This window comes from Lontra canadensis, unplaced genomic scaffold (genome assembly GCF_010015895.1).
Source record: "Lontra canadensis isolate GAN:19392208 unplaced genomic scaffold, GSC_riverotter_1.0 scaffold67, whole genome shotgun sequence".
NCBI classification, from domain to species: Eukaryota; Metazoa; Chordata; class Mammalia; order Carnivora; family Mustelidae; genus Lontra; species Lontra canadensis.
The window spans coordinates 3,331,581-3,345,784 of record NW_022631061.1 but is presented as its reverse complement, the minus strand read 5'-3'; the positions used below and the strand labels follow the sequence as shown (position 1 = coordinate 3,345,784).

The following is a 14,204-nucleotide window of genomic DNA, read 5'->3' as shown; positions in this document are numbered from 1 at the left end:
GTTGGAATTAGCCACTGGACATGGCTATATAGACACAGCCACAGACCTCCTCAGCAAGGTGGTCTAGGTTGAAGGCCAAGCATGGGGGTCAGATGGAAGTGGGGGCTGGGGAAGAAGAGATCATGAATCATGGATTCTGAAGATGAATGGAAGGGGAGATGAGGGAGGATGGCAGGAAGGAGTATTAAGATGGAAAAACTGGAGGTGGTGGGAAGTCCATAGACGCAAGGTAGAAGCTGAACACATAAGAGGTTAAAGGTGCTATCTCAGTGCTTACAGTGACCACCATGGGCCTGGGAATGGGAGCAGTGACACTCATGCAATGCTTCTGCCCATCTGGCACTAGCCTGTGAGCTCCCATAAGGAAGGAACTGTGGCTTTTGTTTGCATCCCCCCCTGCCCCGCCATGCCCACACCCACTAGGCTCATGGAGTGAATGAGCAACCACCTGGAGTGATGAAAGGCTGGGTGAGGTCAAGTGCCATTTCAGGCTTCAAGGGCCAGTCTGTCTCAGAAACAACAGTGAAATCCAACAAGCAAGGAAGACAAGAAGACAGTTTTCTTGACAAGAAGTCACTTTTGTGTTAAAAGTATATTAACACCTATGTAGCTATAATAAAATATACAAACACATATTCAAATAACAGGACCATTTCAAAGGTAGGAAGTTCTTACTCAACAGATACCATGCCCTGATCCTTAACCAGCCCCAGTACCTCACCCATTAAAAACTAAATGCATTACCATAAGGCTGCACATAGCTTGAGCTTTTTTTTTTTTTTAAGAAGAGATCAATACTCCTTGGCCTTCCCTTTAGTGTCTTCTCGAAGGCCTACCTGCACCCGCATCTCCTGATGCTAATGACCTCAGGTAGAGGCACGTCACTGCTCAACAAAGATCAGTACGCCTGTCCAGGCTTGGATATCTCTATGAAAGAGCCACGTCCATAGCCATGTTCTATTTTTTTATTATTATTTCACCATAGCACATATTCTCCCCAACATCCATCACCCAGCCACCCGATTCCTCCCACCCCTCCTCCTCTCCAGCAATCCTCAGTTTGTTTCCCAAGATTAAGAGTCTCTTACAGTTTGTCTCCCTCTCTGGTTTCATCTTGTTTCTTTTTTTCCCTCCCTTCCCCTATGATCCTCTGTCTTTTTCTCAAATTCCTCCTATCAGTGAGATCATATGATAACTGTCTTTCTCTGATTGACTTATTTCACTTAGCATGATATCGTCTAGTTCCACCAATGTTGTTGCAGACGGCAAGATTTCTTTTGCCATTTTTTGATGGCTACACAGTATTCCATTGCATACATCTTCTTCTTTATTCATTCATTTGTTGATGGACACATCTTCTTTATCCATTCATCTGTTGATGGACAGCTGGGCTCTGTCCATAGTTTGACTATTGTGGACATTGCTGCTATAAACATTCGGGTGCACGTGCCCCTTCAGATCACTACATTTGTATCTTTAGGGTAAATACCCGGTAGTGTGATTGCTGGGTCGTAGGGTAGCTCTGTTTTCAACTTTTTTGAGGAAACTCCATATTGTTTTCCAGAGTCATAGCCATGTTCTATTAACCACTGAATCAGCTAGACCACACCAGAACCCCTGGAATGTGATTCTGGAGGTCCTGCAGTAAGAACCATTCTGATCTAAGGGATTGCAAAGTAAGAATATAAAGTCCTGACCCTTCAGAGGTTTAGAAACCAGTGCCAAGAATGTTGCTCAGCACATGGTAGATATTCAGCAAATACCTGTTGAATGACTTTAAATCACTATAGTTGATACCAAGATCCTCCCTACATACCCCAATAGCAAAGACTACAGAAATAATAGAAAGACTAATTGCTCAATTGATTTACCCATATAAATCAAATCAAAATCTTCCCCACAAGAGATTAGGCAAATGCTCATTTAAAAATATTGACTTTTCACTGGTATTTAAAACTTATCTATCATACACAAATATCACTTAATTACTTAAGGTCAAACTCTTTTCTGAAATGTGATTTATTAGCACCAGGTAATTTAAAAATCTAATGACTTATTTTTCTGACCATAAAATCTATATCCAAATTTCTTTTTTCATTTAAACAATCAAAACTAATTGGCTACCTAGGAATAACCATTCCTATAGGGACCAAGTACCTTGGTCTCTACCAAGAACCTTGACAACCATTTATATTTCTTCATGGAGAAAAATATTCTTTAGCATGGGTTCTTTTCATAGTTCACAAATTTAATGTTCACTGTCCTATGACAGAAACATACACAGAGCATGCTGGTATCAGGACCACCGCCACAGGCCGAGCCCTGTATCGTGGAAAGAGAAGTTCATGCTGAAAATACGTGCAGAAAGCTATGCTCATAGTTACCCTCCTCCTCCCGTGATGTAGCTGTAGCCGCCAGTGCCCAGGCCATAACCATACCGCTCTCCCAGAAACACTGGTTCGCTTGAGTCGTAACAGCTAAGCAAGTGTCGGAGCCTGGAGATGCTGAAATTCCAAAGGGAACAATAATGACTTAACTCCGAAGTGTGTTCATGGTAAAGAGTTTATGATTCTTACATCCCACTGGTCATACTATAGAACTATATGTATATATCTATAATTATAATAACACTATGAAATCATTTAGAGATGAAATTCAGTGATTTACAGAAGAAACGCATTTTTTCAAAAAGAGAAAAAAAAAATCGATGGACTCTGTATATGCCTGGCAACAGGAGAGAAACTAAAAAACAAGGGGCTCCCCAGTTTTAATAAACCACTGCCAGAACATGGCTGCCTAGTTTGGGTGAAGGGGGCAGCAGGTTAATGAAGTAAAGGTTGCCGATGGACCACTTAGCTCACTTCTACCAGTTCTGTTTCTCAGTAAGTGTGAACCAACTGTGACATCTTTTCAGATGTACTTGGTGTGGGAGTGCTGACAACACTGACTCCATCTCCGGCCCTCCATCTTGGTCTCACCTGTAGGGCACAGGTGACACCACTTTAGATAACTACCCTGTGATGGGACCACACCTCTCACGCCATAAAAGCTGGGGATTAAGGTCTGGATATTAGCAGAGAATTGCTGCATATTGCTGTCCCAACCGAATGACCCACTCACCCACCCACCGAATGGCCAACCAACCCACGGTAAGCTGTCCTGAGTAAAACCGTGTGAACAGGATGGAGTGGCTTCTTCCATTTTCAGTATCAGAGTGCCTTCTCAGTCTGGAGGATACATGACTGACCCTCCTCCACCTTCTAACACTTGGTGTTGTGGGAAGGATACTGAAAATCAAACAAGCCATGGGTGAAGGGGCTATGCCGGGGGAAGCCCATTGTCCGTGAAGGAAACCCCAAGCGGTTTAGCTACCACCCTGTGGGCAGACTTGGCCTGGACTTCTGCGCGTTTCAGACCAGTGTGTGAGGACAGGGATGCCCTAAAAAACGCTATCTGAAACGGGGGGTGTTAGGACTGTGGGATACTGGAGAACATGGTATAGTGGTAAATAGATCTGAGACATCAGAAATGGCCTAAGCCGCTGCTCAGCCTGCCTTGTGACAAAGATTATACACTGCAGGCATAGTGAGAGCTGCAGGCACTTAACTAATCTGATTGGGTAAATGCTAGCATTAAGAAAACCTGGCTTAACAAGGAGGCCGTTCCCTCCGTTGCGCCGGACCTCTGTGGAAGAACTGGGGATGAAACATGCCATTTCCACCCAGCATTTTGGTGGCCCAAATGAAAAATTACTTTCCTCTTGTACGAATTTCCATATCTCACGGTCAGCCCCACAGGCTAGGTATGGGCCGTCAGTATCCATTCTTGTCCCTGGGGTTAAACGTCCGACTGCTATAATAGCCCCTATAATGGCAGACTTACATGAAACCGAAAGGGAGATCAACTGAAAAACAGGGAAAAATAAAGGATCCTCCCAATGATAAAATGGTGGAAAGGGGGCCTATCAAGAGCTCGTAAACAACAGTAGCAAGATCTAGTATTATCTGGGACCCCGAGAGAAAATACAAACAACCCATTTCAGTCTTGCTAAGCCTCTAGAAGGCACTGCCTAAGAGAAAGCAGTTTACTTCCTTGAAGGAGGGCTCTAAAAAGCCAGGGGTGTTGCCAAGTGCCCCTCTGCTAATGGCAGAATTTCAGGGGTGGACACCACCCCTGAGACTAGGGAGGTAGGCCAGAGACTACCCCCAGAGACTAGGAGGTAGGCCAGTGTTGCCCTCTCATGCATGCAATAGGGGGCAACCAGAGGCCCCAGATGGAGTTAACCATTTATTGGTCTTGTATCAACCAACAGACTGTGCAAGCTCTAATAGTCACTGGCTGAATGCACACTTACCTATGGAGACACTTCAAAATTGGGGGAGAAATAAAGGCAAAAAGGGTAGTAAGAGGAGTACAGGCTTTAGGGATATTAATGCCAAATGTGAGCTGTGAATTGAATATAACTTCACATCCAGAAGGGTTTGGCTGGGGCTTGTGGCAACAACAAAATGGGAAATCAATTATAGTTGTTTGTGTAAGTTCAATAAGAACGTGGTCTTGTAGCAGGACACCACTGGAAGAAAATGTTCTTTTAACAGGACATTGGAAACAGTGGTTATATTACCAAGGCTGTGACTGGAAGGTGAGACCAAGGTTGATGTTGAGAAGGGCTAGCTTTTCCATGTCTGAAGAAGTTATCCCACTTACAGATACCTTATAAAGTCCTTCCACTGTGTTCTAAACTAGAGCTGAACAGGTCCCACTCCACCAAATCCCCAGTTCTCTCATGACATTAATCAGTGTTTCCTGAAAAGAGTTGTTCCGTGGTCAATTTTGGATTAATTTTTTTTTAATTGGCTATATAAATTTCAGTGTTCCTCAAGCCTGGTGAGCATCATGCATGTCCAAGACGTGGATATATCCAGTATTTCTATAACTTATTAATCACAAATTTTTACAGAGAAGTATTAATACCGAGAAGACTGGTGCTCTAGAATTTCATTTTTCCTCCTTTGGGCGATAGGTAGGATATTAAGAAGTCAAAGTGGAGATGCGCGAGGTGAAGAGAAGGACCCCTTTCCAATCCACTGCTGCATCTAACACAAATAGCCCAGCTAATAAGCCTAAAGCTGAAAATGAATAAATTTAATGGATGAAAAAATCACTTAAAAATATGGAGTGAAGAGTTTATAGGTTTGCTAATCATGTTTCTACCTGCCTGGAGGTCAAGGCCTCTGACAAAGTTGACAGTTTCTCAGTGGCCAGAAAACGTTATCTTTGAAACTGTCCTGTTTGGGGCTCACAAGGTAAACATTCTAGGCACCTCGTTTGGAATCGTCTTCAGGTCAGCTGATAACTCTGCGGAGGAAGGTGAGGAGGTGTGCAGATACCCAGTAAGACACCATTCGGTTATGGAGAATATACTCAAAGATCTCTAAGGCAACTGTGGCCTTCAGCCGGTAAAAGTCTGTGTGTGTTTAAGAAAAACAAAAACAAACAAACAAACAAACAAAAAAAACCTCGAAGACCTCTGGGGCCAACTTAAATCTACTCCTTGACCTGAGAAGAAATGAAAAATATTTATCTTCCTCCTGCATATTGTAAAAATGTCAAATTCAACCCTCAACTTCTAATTTCTGAGGTTAAAATAACTGGGATTTAACATCTCATCTGGTTTTCTTTTCCTTTTAACATCAGCCATTTCCCTACCTGGTGTCATTTTAAAGCTGAAGAATTGAACTGAGTCTGACAACCGTCATATGTTTCATTTTGCTAAAAACTAGAAATGTGGGTAAAGCGGATGACTCTCCAGGTCTATCCAAGCGGATTGACCATTCATCCAGGAAAGGAACTTTTATTTAACAATATGCTACCATTTAGGGCAATTTTAAGGCACAGAAAAACAACAACAACAACAACAACAACAAAACGGTATGGCAACAAGTAAGACTACATGCTATCAAAATCATAATAACAGAGGCGCCTGGGGGGCTCAGTGGGTTAAAGCCTCTGCCTTCGGCTCAGGTCATGGTCTCAGAGTCCTGCGATCGAGCCCCGCGTCCGGCTCTCTGCTCCGTGGGGAGACTGCTTCCCCCTTTCTCTCTCTCTGCCTGCCTCTCTGCCTACTTGGGATCTCTGTCAAATAAATAAAATCTTTAAAAAAAAATCATAATAACACAGTTTAGTGTTGCATATAGATTTTCTAACAGCATAATACTGATTTGTGTATGTGTAATGGACACATGTTACCTAAGTTTCAGCTGTACAACATAGTGATTTGACAAGTTTATAGGTTATGTTACGCTCACCACAAGTATTGCTACTATCTGTCCCATTACATTGCTATTACAGTATCATGGATGGTCTGCCTTCTGCTTTTTACTCCCATGGCTCACTCACTCCATAACTGGAGGTCTGTATCTCCTCTACCCTTCACATATTTTGCCCAACTTCCCATTCCCCTTCTGTCTGGCAATCATTAGTTCTCTGTATTTATAGGTCTGATTCTTTTATTTATTTTACATTCTGTTTATTAGTGGAATCATAAGTCAGACTAAGAAAGACAAATACCTTATTTCATTTAATACCTTCCAGGTCCATCCATGTTGTCACAAATGGCAAGATCTTTTATAGCCAAGTAATATTCCACCGTGTGTGTGTGTGTGTATGTGTGTGTGTGTGTATAAACATGTGATAAATATCTATCACATCTTTATCCATTTATCTATCAATGCACACTTGGGCTCCTTCCATGTCTTGGCTATTGCAGACAATGCTGCAGTAAACATAGGGGTGCATATATCTTTTCAAATTGCTGTTTTCCTTTTCCCTGTGTAATCACCCAATAATGGAATTATTGGATCATATGGTATCTCTATTTTTGACTTTTTTGAGGCACCTTCATACTGTTTTCCACAGTGGTTGCACCAGTTTGTGTTAGCACTAGCCACACAAAAGAGTTCCTTTTTCTCTACATCCTTGCCAACACTTGTTTCTTGAATTTGACTTTTGCCATTCGGACAGGTATGAGGTGATACCTCCCATGGTTTGGATTTTTGCACTTCCCCCAAAATTACTGATAGTGACCATTTTTAATGTGTCCGTTGGCCATCTGTCTTCTTTGGAGAAATGTCTATCCAGGTGCTCGATTTTTTAATCGGATTGTTTTTTGGTGTAGTAGGACTTCTTTACATATTTTGGATATTAACCCCTTATTGGATAGATCATTTGCAAATATCTTCTCCCATTCAGTGGGTTGTCTTTTTGCTTCGTTGATGGTTTCCTTTGCTGTGCATGTTTCCTTTCATTTTGATGCAGTCCCAATAGTTAATTTCTGTTTTTGCTTTCGTCTTAGGAGACATACCTAGAAAAATAGCACTATAGCTTATGTCCAAGAAATTATTGCTCAAGCTCTCTGTTCAGATTTTTATGGTTTCAGGTTGCATATTTGGGTCTTTAATACATTTTGAATTTGTGTGTATGGTGTTAGAAAATAGTCCACCTTCCTTGTTTTACATGTTGCTGTCTAGTTTTCCCAGCACCATTTATTGAAAACAGTGACTTTTTCCCACTGTATATTCTCTCCTCCTTTTTCATAGACTGACTGTATTAATGTGGGCTTATTTCTGGGGTCTCTACCCTGTTCCACTGATCTATGCATCCGACTTTATTGCCAATACCATATGGTTTTGATTACTACAGTTTTGTAGTGTATCTTAAAATCTGGGATTGTAATACCTCCAGGTTTATTCTTTTTTATCAGCAATGTCTTGGCTATTTGGGGTCTTCTGTTGTTGCCTACAACTTTTAGGATTATTCTAATTTTAAGAAAAATGCTGTTGATATTTTGATATGGACTGTACTGAATCTGTAGACTTCTTTGGGTAATAGGACATTTTGACAATATTCTTCTGACCCAAGAGGATGGAATATCTTTCCATTTGTTTGTGTCACCTTCAATTTCTTTCAACAGTGTTTTATAGTTTTCAGAGTACAAGTCTTTCATCTCTTTGGTAAAATTGTAAATGGGGTGTTTTTAATTTCTCTTTCTGTGACTTTTATTGTGAATGTACAGAAACACTACTGATTTCGGGGTATTAATTTTGAATTTTGCAACTTTAGTGAATTCATTTATTACTTCTACTAGTTTTTTGGTGGAATCTTTAAGGTTTTCTATCTCTATCATGTCATCTAAAAGACGACAGTTGAACTTCTTTACCAATGTGGATGTCTCTTATTTCTCGTCTGACTGCTATGGCTAGGACTTCTAGTACTATGTTGAATAAATAGTGAGAGGGGACATCTTTGTCTTATTTCTGATCTTAGGGGAAAAAGCTCTCAATTTTTCCCATTGAGAATGATCGTAGTTGTGGGTTTTTAACATATGGCCTTTATTATGTTTGGGTTTAGAAGAAACATACCTCTTTTGTTGAGAGTTTTGATCATGAATGGAATCTTGTCAAATGCTTTTTATACATCTGTTGAGATGGTTATATGATTTTTTACCCTTAATTTTGTCAGAATACTGATTTTTTAAAATCCAGATGAAATTCTACTCCAACCTATGGCTTATATTTTTTAAAATTTTATTTGGAAATAGTTTCAAGATTATAGAAAAATTCCAAGAGTAGTACAATGGGAAGTACTCTCCTATATCCTTTACCCATATTTACCAGTTGTTAACTTTACCCTATTTGCTTTATCATTCTCTCTCAATCTTTCTCTCTAGATAAATATTCATATTCATATGTTCGTGTATCTGTATATATATGTGTGTGTGTAAATGTGCACATGTGTGTGTGAGTTATATACATATATCTTCTCTTTTCTAAAATATTTGGGAGTAAGCCTCATACATTATGCCCATTTCTCCTAAATACATCAATGTGTATCTCCTAAGAACAGGAAAAGTAAAGAATTTCAAAAACTTTAACATTAATATAGTAATTTTCTTAAAAAGTCAAATGTATACCTACATGTTTCAGCCATTCTATTCATTGGTATTTAGCCAAGACAAATACATATACAAAGATATATACACAAAAGTTTGTAACAGCCTTAATTAGGATTCCAAAACTAAAAACAAATGCTTCTATCTAATCTACCACCCTTATTCCAATTTTATCAATTGACCCAATGTCTGTTATAGCACATCTTCCCTTCAGTATAGGATGCAGCTCAGGATCTCTTATTGCATTTATTTATCATATCACCTTATTCTCTCTTAATCTGCAAATTATTCAGCTTCTCTTTGTCTTTCGTGACACTGGTATTTTTAATAATAAAAGCACCTCCCCTATTTTTAATGGAATGATCCTCCTGTTGGGTTAGTCTGGTGCTTCCTCATGACAAAGTCCAGCATATGCATTCCCAGTCACAGTATTGGATATGTGATGCTGTATCTGACACACGATGTCCTTCTGATCTTCACAGTGATACCTATTCTATTCACCGTCAAGTTGTCTGGTATCTCCACTGGACAGTTACTATTTTTCCATTGCTATTTTTTAAATTCCAGTGTAATTAACGTACAATGTTATATTAGTTTCAGGTAACCTAGAAGAAACAGATAAACTCCTAGAAACCTACAGCCTCCCAGAACTGAATCAGGAAGGAACAGAAAATCTGAGCAGACTGATTACCAGCAAGGAAACTGAATCCCAACAAACAAAAGTCTAGAACCAGATGACTTCACAGGTGAATTCTATCAAATATTTAAAGAAGAGTTAATACCTCTTCTTTCAAACTATTTCATAAAAGTAGAAGAGGAAGAAAAGCTTTTCTTCCAACTTCATTCTAGGAGGTCAGCATTCCCCTGATACCAAAACCAAAGAAAGACATTACATAAAAGGAGACCTACAGGTCACTATTCCTGATGAACATACCTATTTTCTACTTCTTATAAGCATGAACTCCTTGATCCCTAATTTTAATGGTCATAATTCATTGTTGTCCTTAATTACATGATGTTTGTCCAAGATGTGACCAACAGGAAACCATTTTTCCTTCACTGTGATGTTTTCATTTGAAACACAGTTGAGTTCATCTTTTTTTCTTTATTAACCTTTCTCCTGTCATTATTGATTTTTCAAATATGTAAAATATGAGCATGCTTCCACAACTCAACTGAATTAAAAGATAAATTCAGAAGTATCATACCCTCTCCTTCTCTGTCTATCCTCTTCCCCCACCCAACCCTTTTAGAAACCAACTTCATGGTTTACTGGTTCAACTGTCCCTCACTTGATTTTGTAAAGATAAGGAGATATAGGTATGCTTTATTTCCTTTTCATTCTTACACAGAGACTAGCATACTGAATACATTGTGAACTTTGATTTCCAGGAGATACCATTAAATGAGAAAAGCATTCAGTACCAATTTTTCAAGGAAACAAAATTCTGATTAATTTGAACTTTTTCTCTACCTCATCACTTCTGCATGTATCTTTATTATTTCCTTCCTTGTGTTTTTTGGGGGTTGGCTTTGTGATTTTTTTTTTTTTTTCCAGCTTTTAGAACTGGGAATTGAACTTTTTTATTCTCATTGATTTGCCAGGTCTTTACCCATCCCTTTATTTTTAGGCTTTTTGAAGAACTATGTTTATGTAGGTTTCTTATATAAAAGTAAAGAGTTGGGGTTTGCTTTATGAGCCAATTTGAAAAGTTCTTTGGTAAGTTAAACCCATTCAAATTTAGTGAAAAACTGGTAATATTTGGTTTCACATGAAATTATTTTGGGTTTTAATTATACATATACTATTTACTGTGTTTCTTTTAAGAAAAAAAATTTGTGTTGGGAAAGTTTTTCCCATGATCTTATATTTAACTTTTTATGCTTATTATGCTTTTTTAATTTAACATTTTATTATTAGATCTGTCAGTTTTATATGATACCCTCTGAATCTCATCTCCTAGCTATACAGTAAGCCATCTTATTCTACTTTCCCTTTTTTTTCCATTTTTTTAAAGTTTCAAGATTCTGCTTTGTCAAACATATTACATTTATATACTATTCCCCTACCCACATCCCTAACCCTGTTTTACAGTTAAATATACGAAATGTCCACCATCAGTCCTCTTGCCCAAATTTCCTCTCTCATTTGCATGAAGTTCTCTAATATATTCCCCAGGAAGGATGCATGTGCATACTGCTCCCTTGGTTCATGGACATTACTTTCCTATAGACTTGATAGTTAAGAGAATCTTAGCAGCACATAAAATTTGTGACTCACAATTTTTTTAGTTTAACATGTTCCTCTACCATTTGTTTCCATACTTAAGTCATTCTGAGAAGTCTGATGCTGGTCCTACTTTCTTGCTCTACAGGTTATTTCATCATTTTGCCTCAAGACTCAGAGGAAGTTACTGAAGCTTAGTAGTTTTACCCAGCGATGTGAAGAAGCTGAAGATCAGAAGCTTAAGTCAATTTTCCAAGGCACCCACTAGGTAGGCCTTTTCAATATATACCTTAATGTCCTCTTTTATTTCTGGTAATTTAAATGTTATTTCTGTTCTTTTTATTTTTCCTTCAGTCAGGAATTCCAATTATACATTTATTGGACTTCATTGCCTTTTCAATTTGAACCACTTTTTTCTAACCTTTTTAAAGTACTTGACCCCATTTTCTGTATTTCTTTCCTAATTTTCATTCATGTCCCTTATAAAATTTTCATTTGAGTTTATTTACTTTGGGGTATTTTAGTATAACTCCAGATATAAATTTGCCTTCTTTCTTTCTTGAATCTAAAATTCTACCTTCACTTTTTTCCCTTTTTTGACCACTTCCTTTTTTTAGTTTTTAATTTTTTTTTTCTTTCTTAACTAGGCTATATGACTGCACGGAGCCCAAAGTGGGGCTTAAACTCATGACCCTGAGATCAATACCTAAGCTGAGATCAAGAATTGGGATGCTTAACCAACTGAACCTTGTAGGTGCCCCTCAGTTTTTGAATTTCTGACCTGACTCTAAATCTTGCAATTATTCAGGCTCATGTCTTAGAAGAAGTCAAAGTTCATGCAATCAAGAATGATGTCAGAGTCTTGCAAGGTAAAAGTGCCAAGCTCAAAATAAAAAACACATTTAAGACCTCACTGGGCAATTAGACATTATTGCTGGCAAATAAGAAAATGTGGCAAAACTTTTAATGTAGATTATACTGAAGATTGATGACACAAGTGAAGTGGTTACAGATATAATAAATGCTATACAAAATGTCCTTGAAAAAAGACCCCATTCTTGGAGAGATCATGCTCTGCTTGGATGCTCACAGATTAGTCTAGGGTTCACGGATCTACAATCAGTATCTTGATCAGATGGTTTATAGTTTTCATCAAATTTGGAAAATATTTTTTTAAATATTTGTTATATGCACTTTTGGGGGACTCCAAATTGCATATATACAAAGCCACCTGAGATTGTCCCACAACTCAGATATGTTCTGTTCACTGATTTTAAATTACTTATCTTTGTTTCCTTTGGATAGTTACTATTGCCGTGTCCCCAAGTTCACTTGTATTTTCTTCTGAAATATCTAATTTTCTGTTAATCTCATCCAGTGGATTTTTCACCTCAGAAAATATAGTTTTCATCTCTAGAAGCTCGGTTTTGTTATACCTTTCATGTTCCTTTTTGAATAAATGGAAGAGTTATTAAGCTATAACAGAACTGGTAGTTATAACAACTGGTTAACACTGTCATTTCTAGGGTACTTTCAATCAACTGATTTTTCTTATTATGTGTGTCTTTTCCTGCTGCTTTGCATGTCTGGTAACTTTTGACTGAATGCCAAACATTATGAATCTCTATTGGGTTATGGATATTTTGGTGTTTCTAGAAATCTTCTTGAGCTTTGTTCTTGGATCCAGATAGTTATTTGAAAACAGTTTGCTATTTGGGGGCCTTACAAGATCTCTCAGGCAGGACTGGATGGAGCAGTACTTAATCCAACCTTAACTGTTTGTTTCCTGCTATTAAAGCAAGACATTTCTATATACTTTACCCAATACCCTATGGATCCACAATTTCCCAGTCTGGCTGGTGAGAACAGGTACTCTACTGAGCCCTTTGTGTTGGCCACCATTCCCTCTCATCATTTTGGTTGGTTCTCTTCCCCAGCCTCCAGTAGTTTCCTCACACACATTTGTACTGAACTCTGGTTCAGTACAGATCTCTGGTGTTCTTCAGTGCATCTCTCCCTCTCCAGTGCTATGTCCTGCAAACTAATGGCCTCAGTCACCCCAGGCTCTCAGCATCATCTCTTCAACTCAAGAGTTGGCCAGATTATATAGGTTCCCAATACCTCCCCACCCCGCAGAGGAATGCTCAGCAGCTATTTACACTTCCTTAAGGCATTTAGCTGGGGCTGCCACAGAACTCACCTCCTATGTTTCACATGTCTCAGGGGTCACTGTCCTTTGTTGCCTAATGTCCAGTGTCCTAAAAACCCCATTTCTTATATTTCGTCCTCTTGGGGGAGTTGTTTCAGATGTAAGGGTAAATCTAATCCCTGTTACTCCATCTTGGCCAGAAGAAAAGTACCCATCATAGCTTCTGCATATGAATATATGTAGGATTTAAAGCCATCCTAGGATGAGAAACACTCCTTACCTTATTAATGTATCATCATCCACAATGACCAACCATGCAATTTTGTCATGGCTATGATTCAGAAATTTTTCCAAAATAGCAAATGTCTTTCCACAATGACCTAGGAAAGGCAAGAAGAAAACTTACAGTGTAATATTTTCTTTAAAATGCACATATAATTCATTTTAGGGGGAGCCTGGGTGGTATAGTTGGTTAACCATCCAACTCTTGGTTTCAGCTCAGGTTATGATCTCAGGATCATGAGAGATGGAGCCCCACACTGGGCTCTGCACTCAGCAGGGAGTCTGAATTTCTCTCTTTCCCTCTGCTCCTCCCCACACCCCATACTCTCCTTTTCTCTAAATCTTTAAAAAAAAATTTTTAAATAAAATACATATATAATTCATTTTACATTATTTCATTTTAAAGTTTTAAAAGCTTAAATCCTGACACATATACAAATAGAAATTTTAAAAATTAGCCTTTTCTCATTTTCATAGACATAGTGAACCAGTGGGAACTTCAGAGATCATGAAGTCTGAGCCATTTATTTCACACATGGGGAAATGGGAGACCCAGAGAGGAGGTCTCTTAGCTAATCTGAGGCAGAGCTAGGATA

General features: G+C 38.6%; 1 protein-coding gene across 1 annotated transcript in view; it reads right to left on the bottom strand.

Annotated features, from left to right (window-relative positions):
- The window catches only part of B3GLCT (beta 3-glucosyltransferase), a 115,809-nt gene that overhangs the window by 18,719 nt on the left and 82,886 nt on the right, over positions 1–14,204 (bottom strand). The window contains exons 12-13 of the mRNA XM_032880007.1: positions 13,607–13,706; positions 2,385–2,504 (exon numbers count right to left, since the gene is read on the bottom strand). Of these exons, the coding sequence (XP_032735898.1) occupies positions 2,385–2,504; positions 13,607–13,706 (220 nt within the window). The remainder of the gene's footprint in view (positions 1–2,384; positions 2,505–13,606; positions 13,707–14,204) is intronic.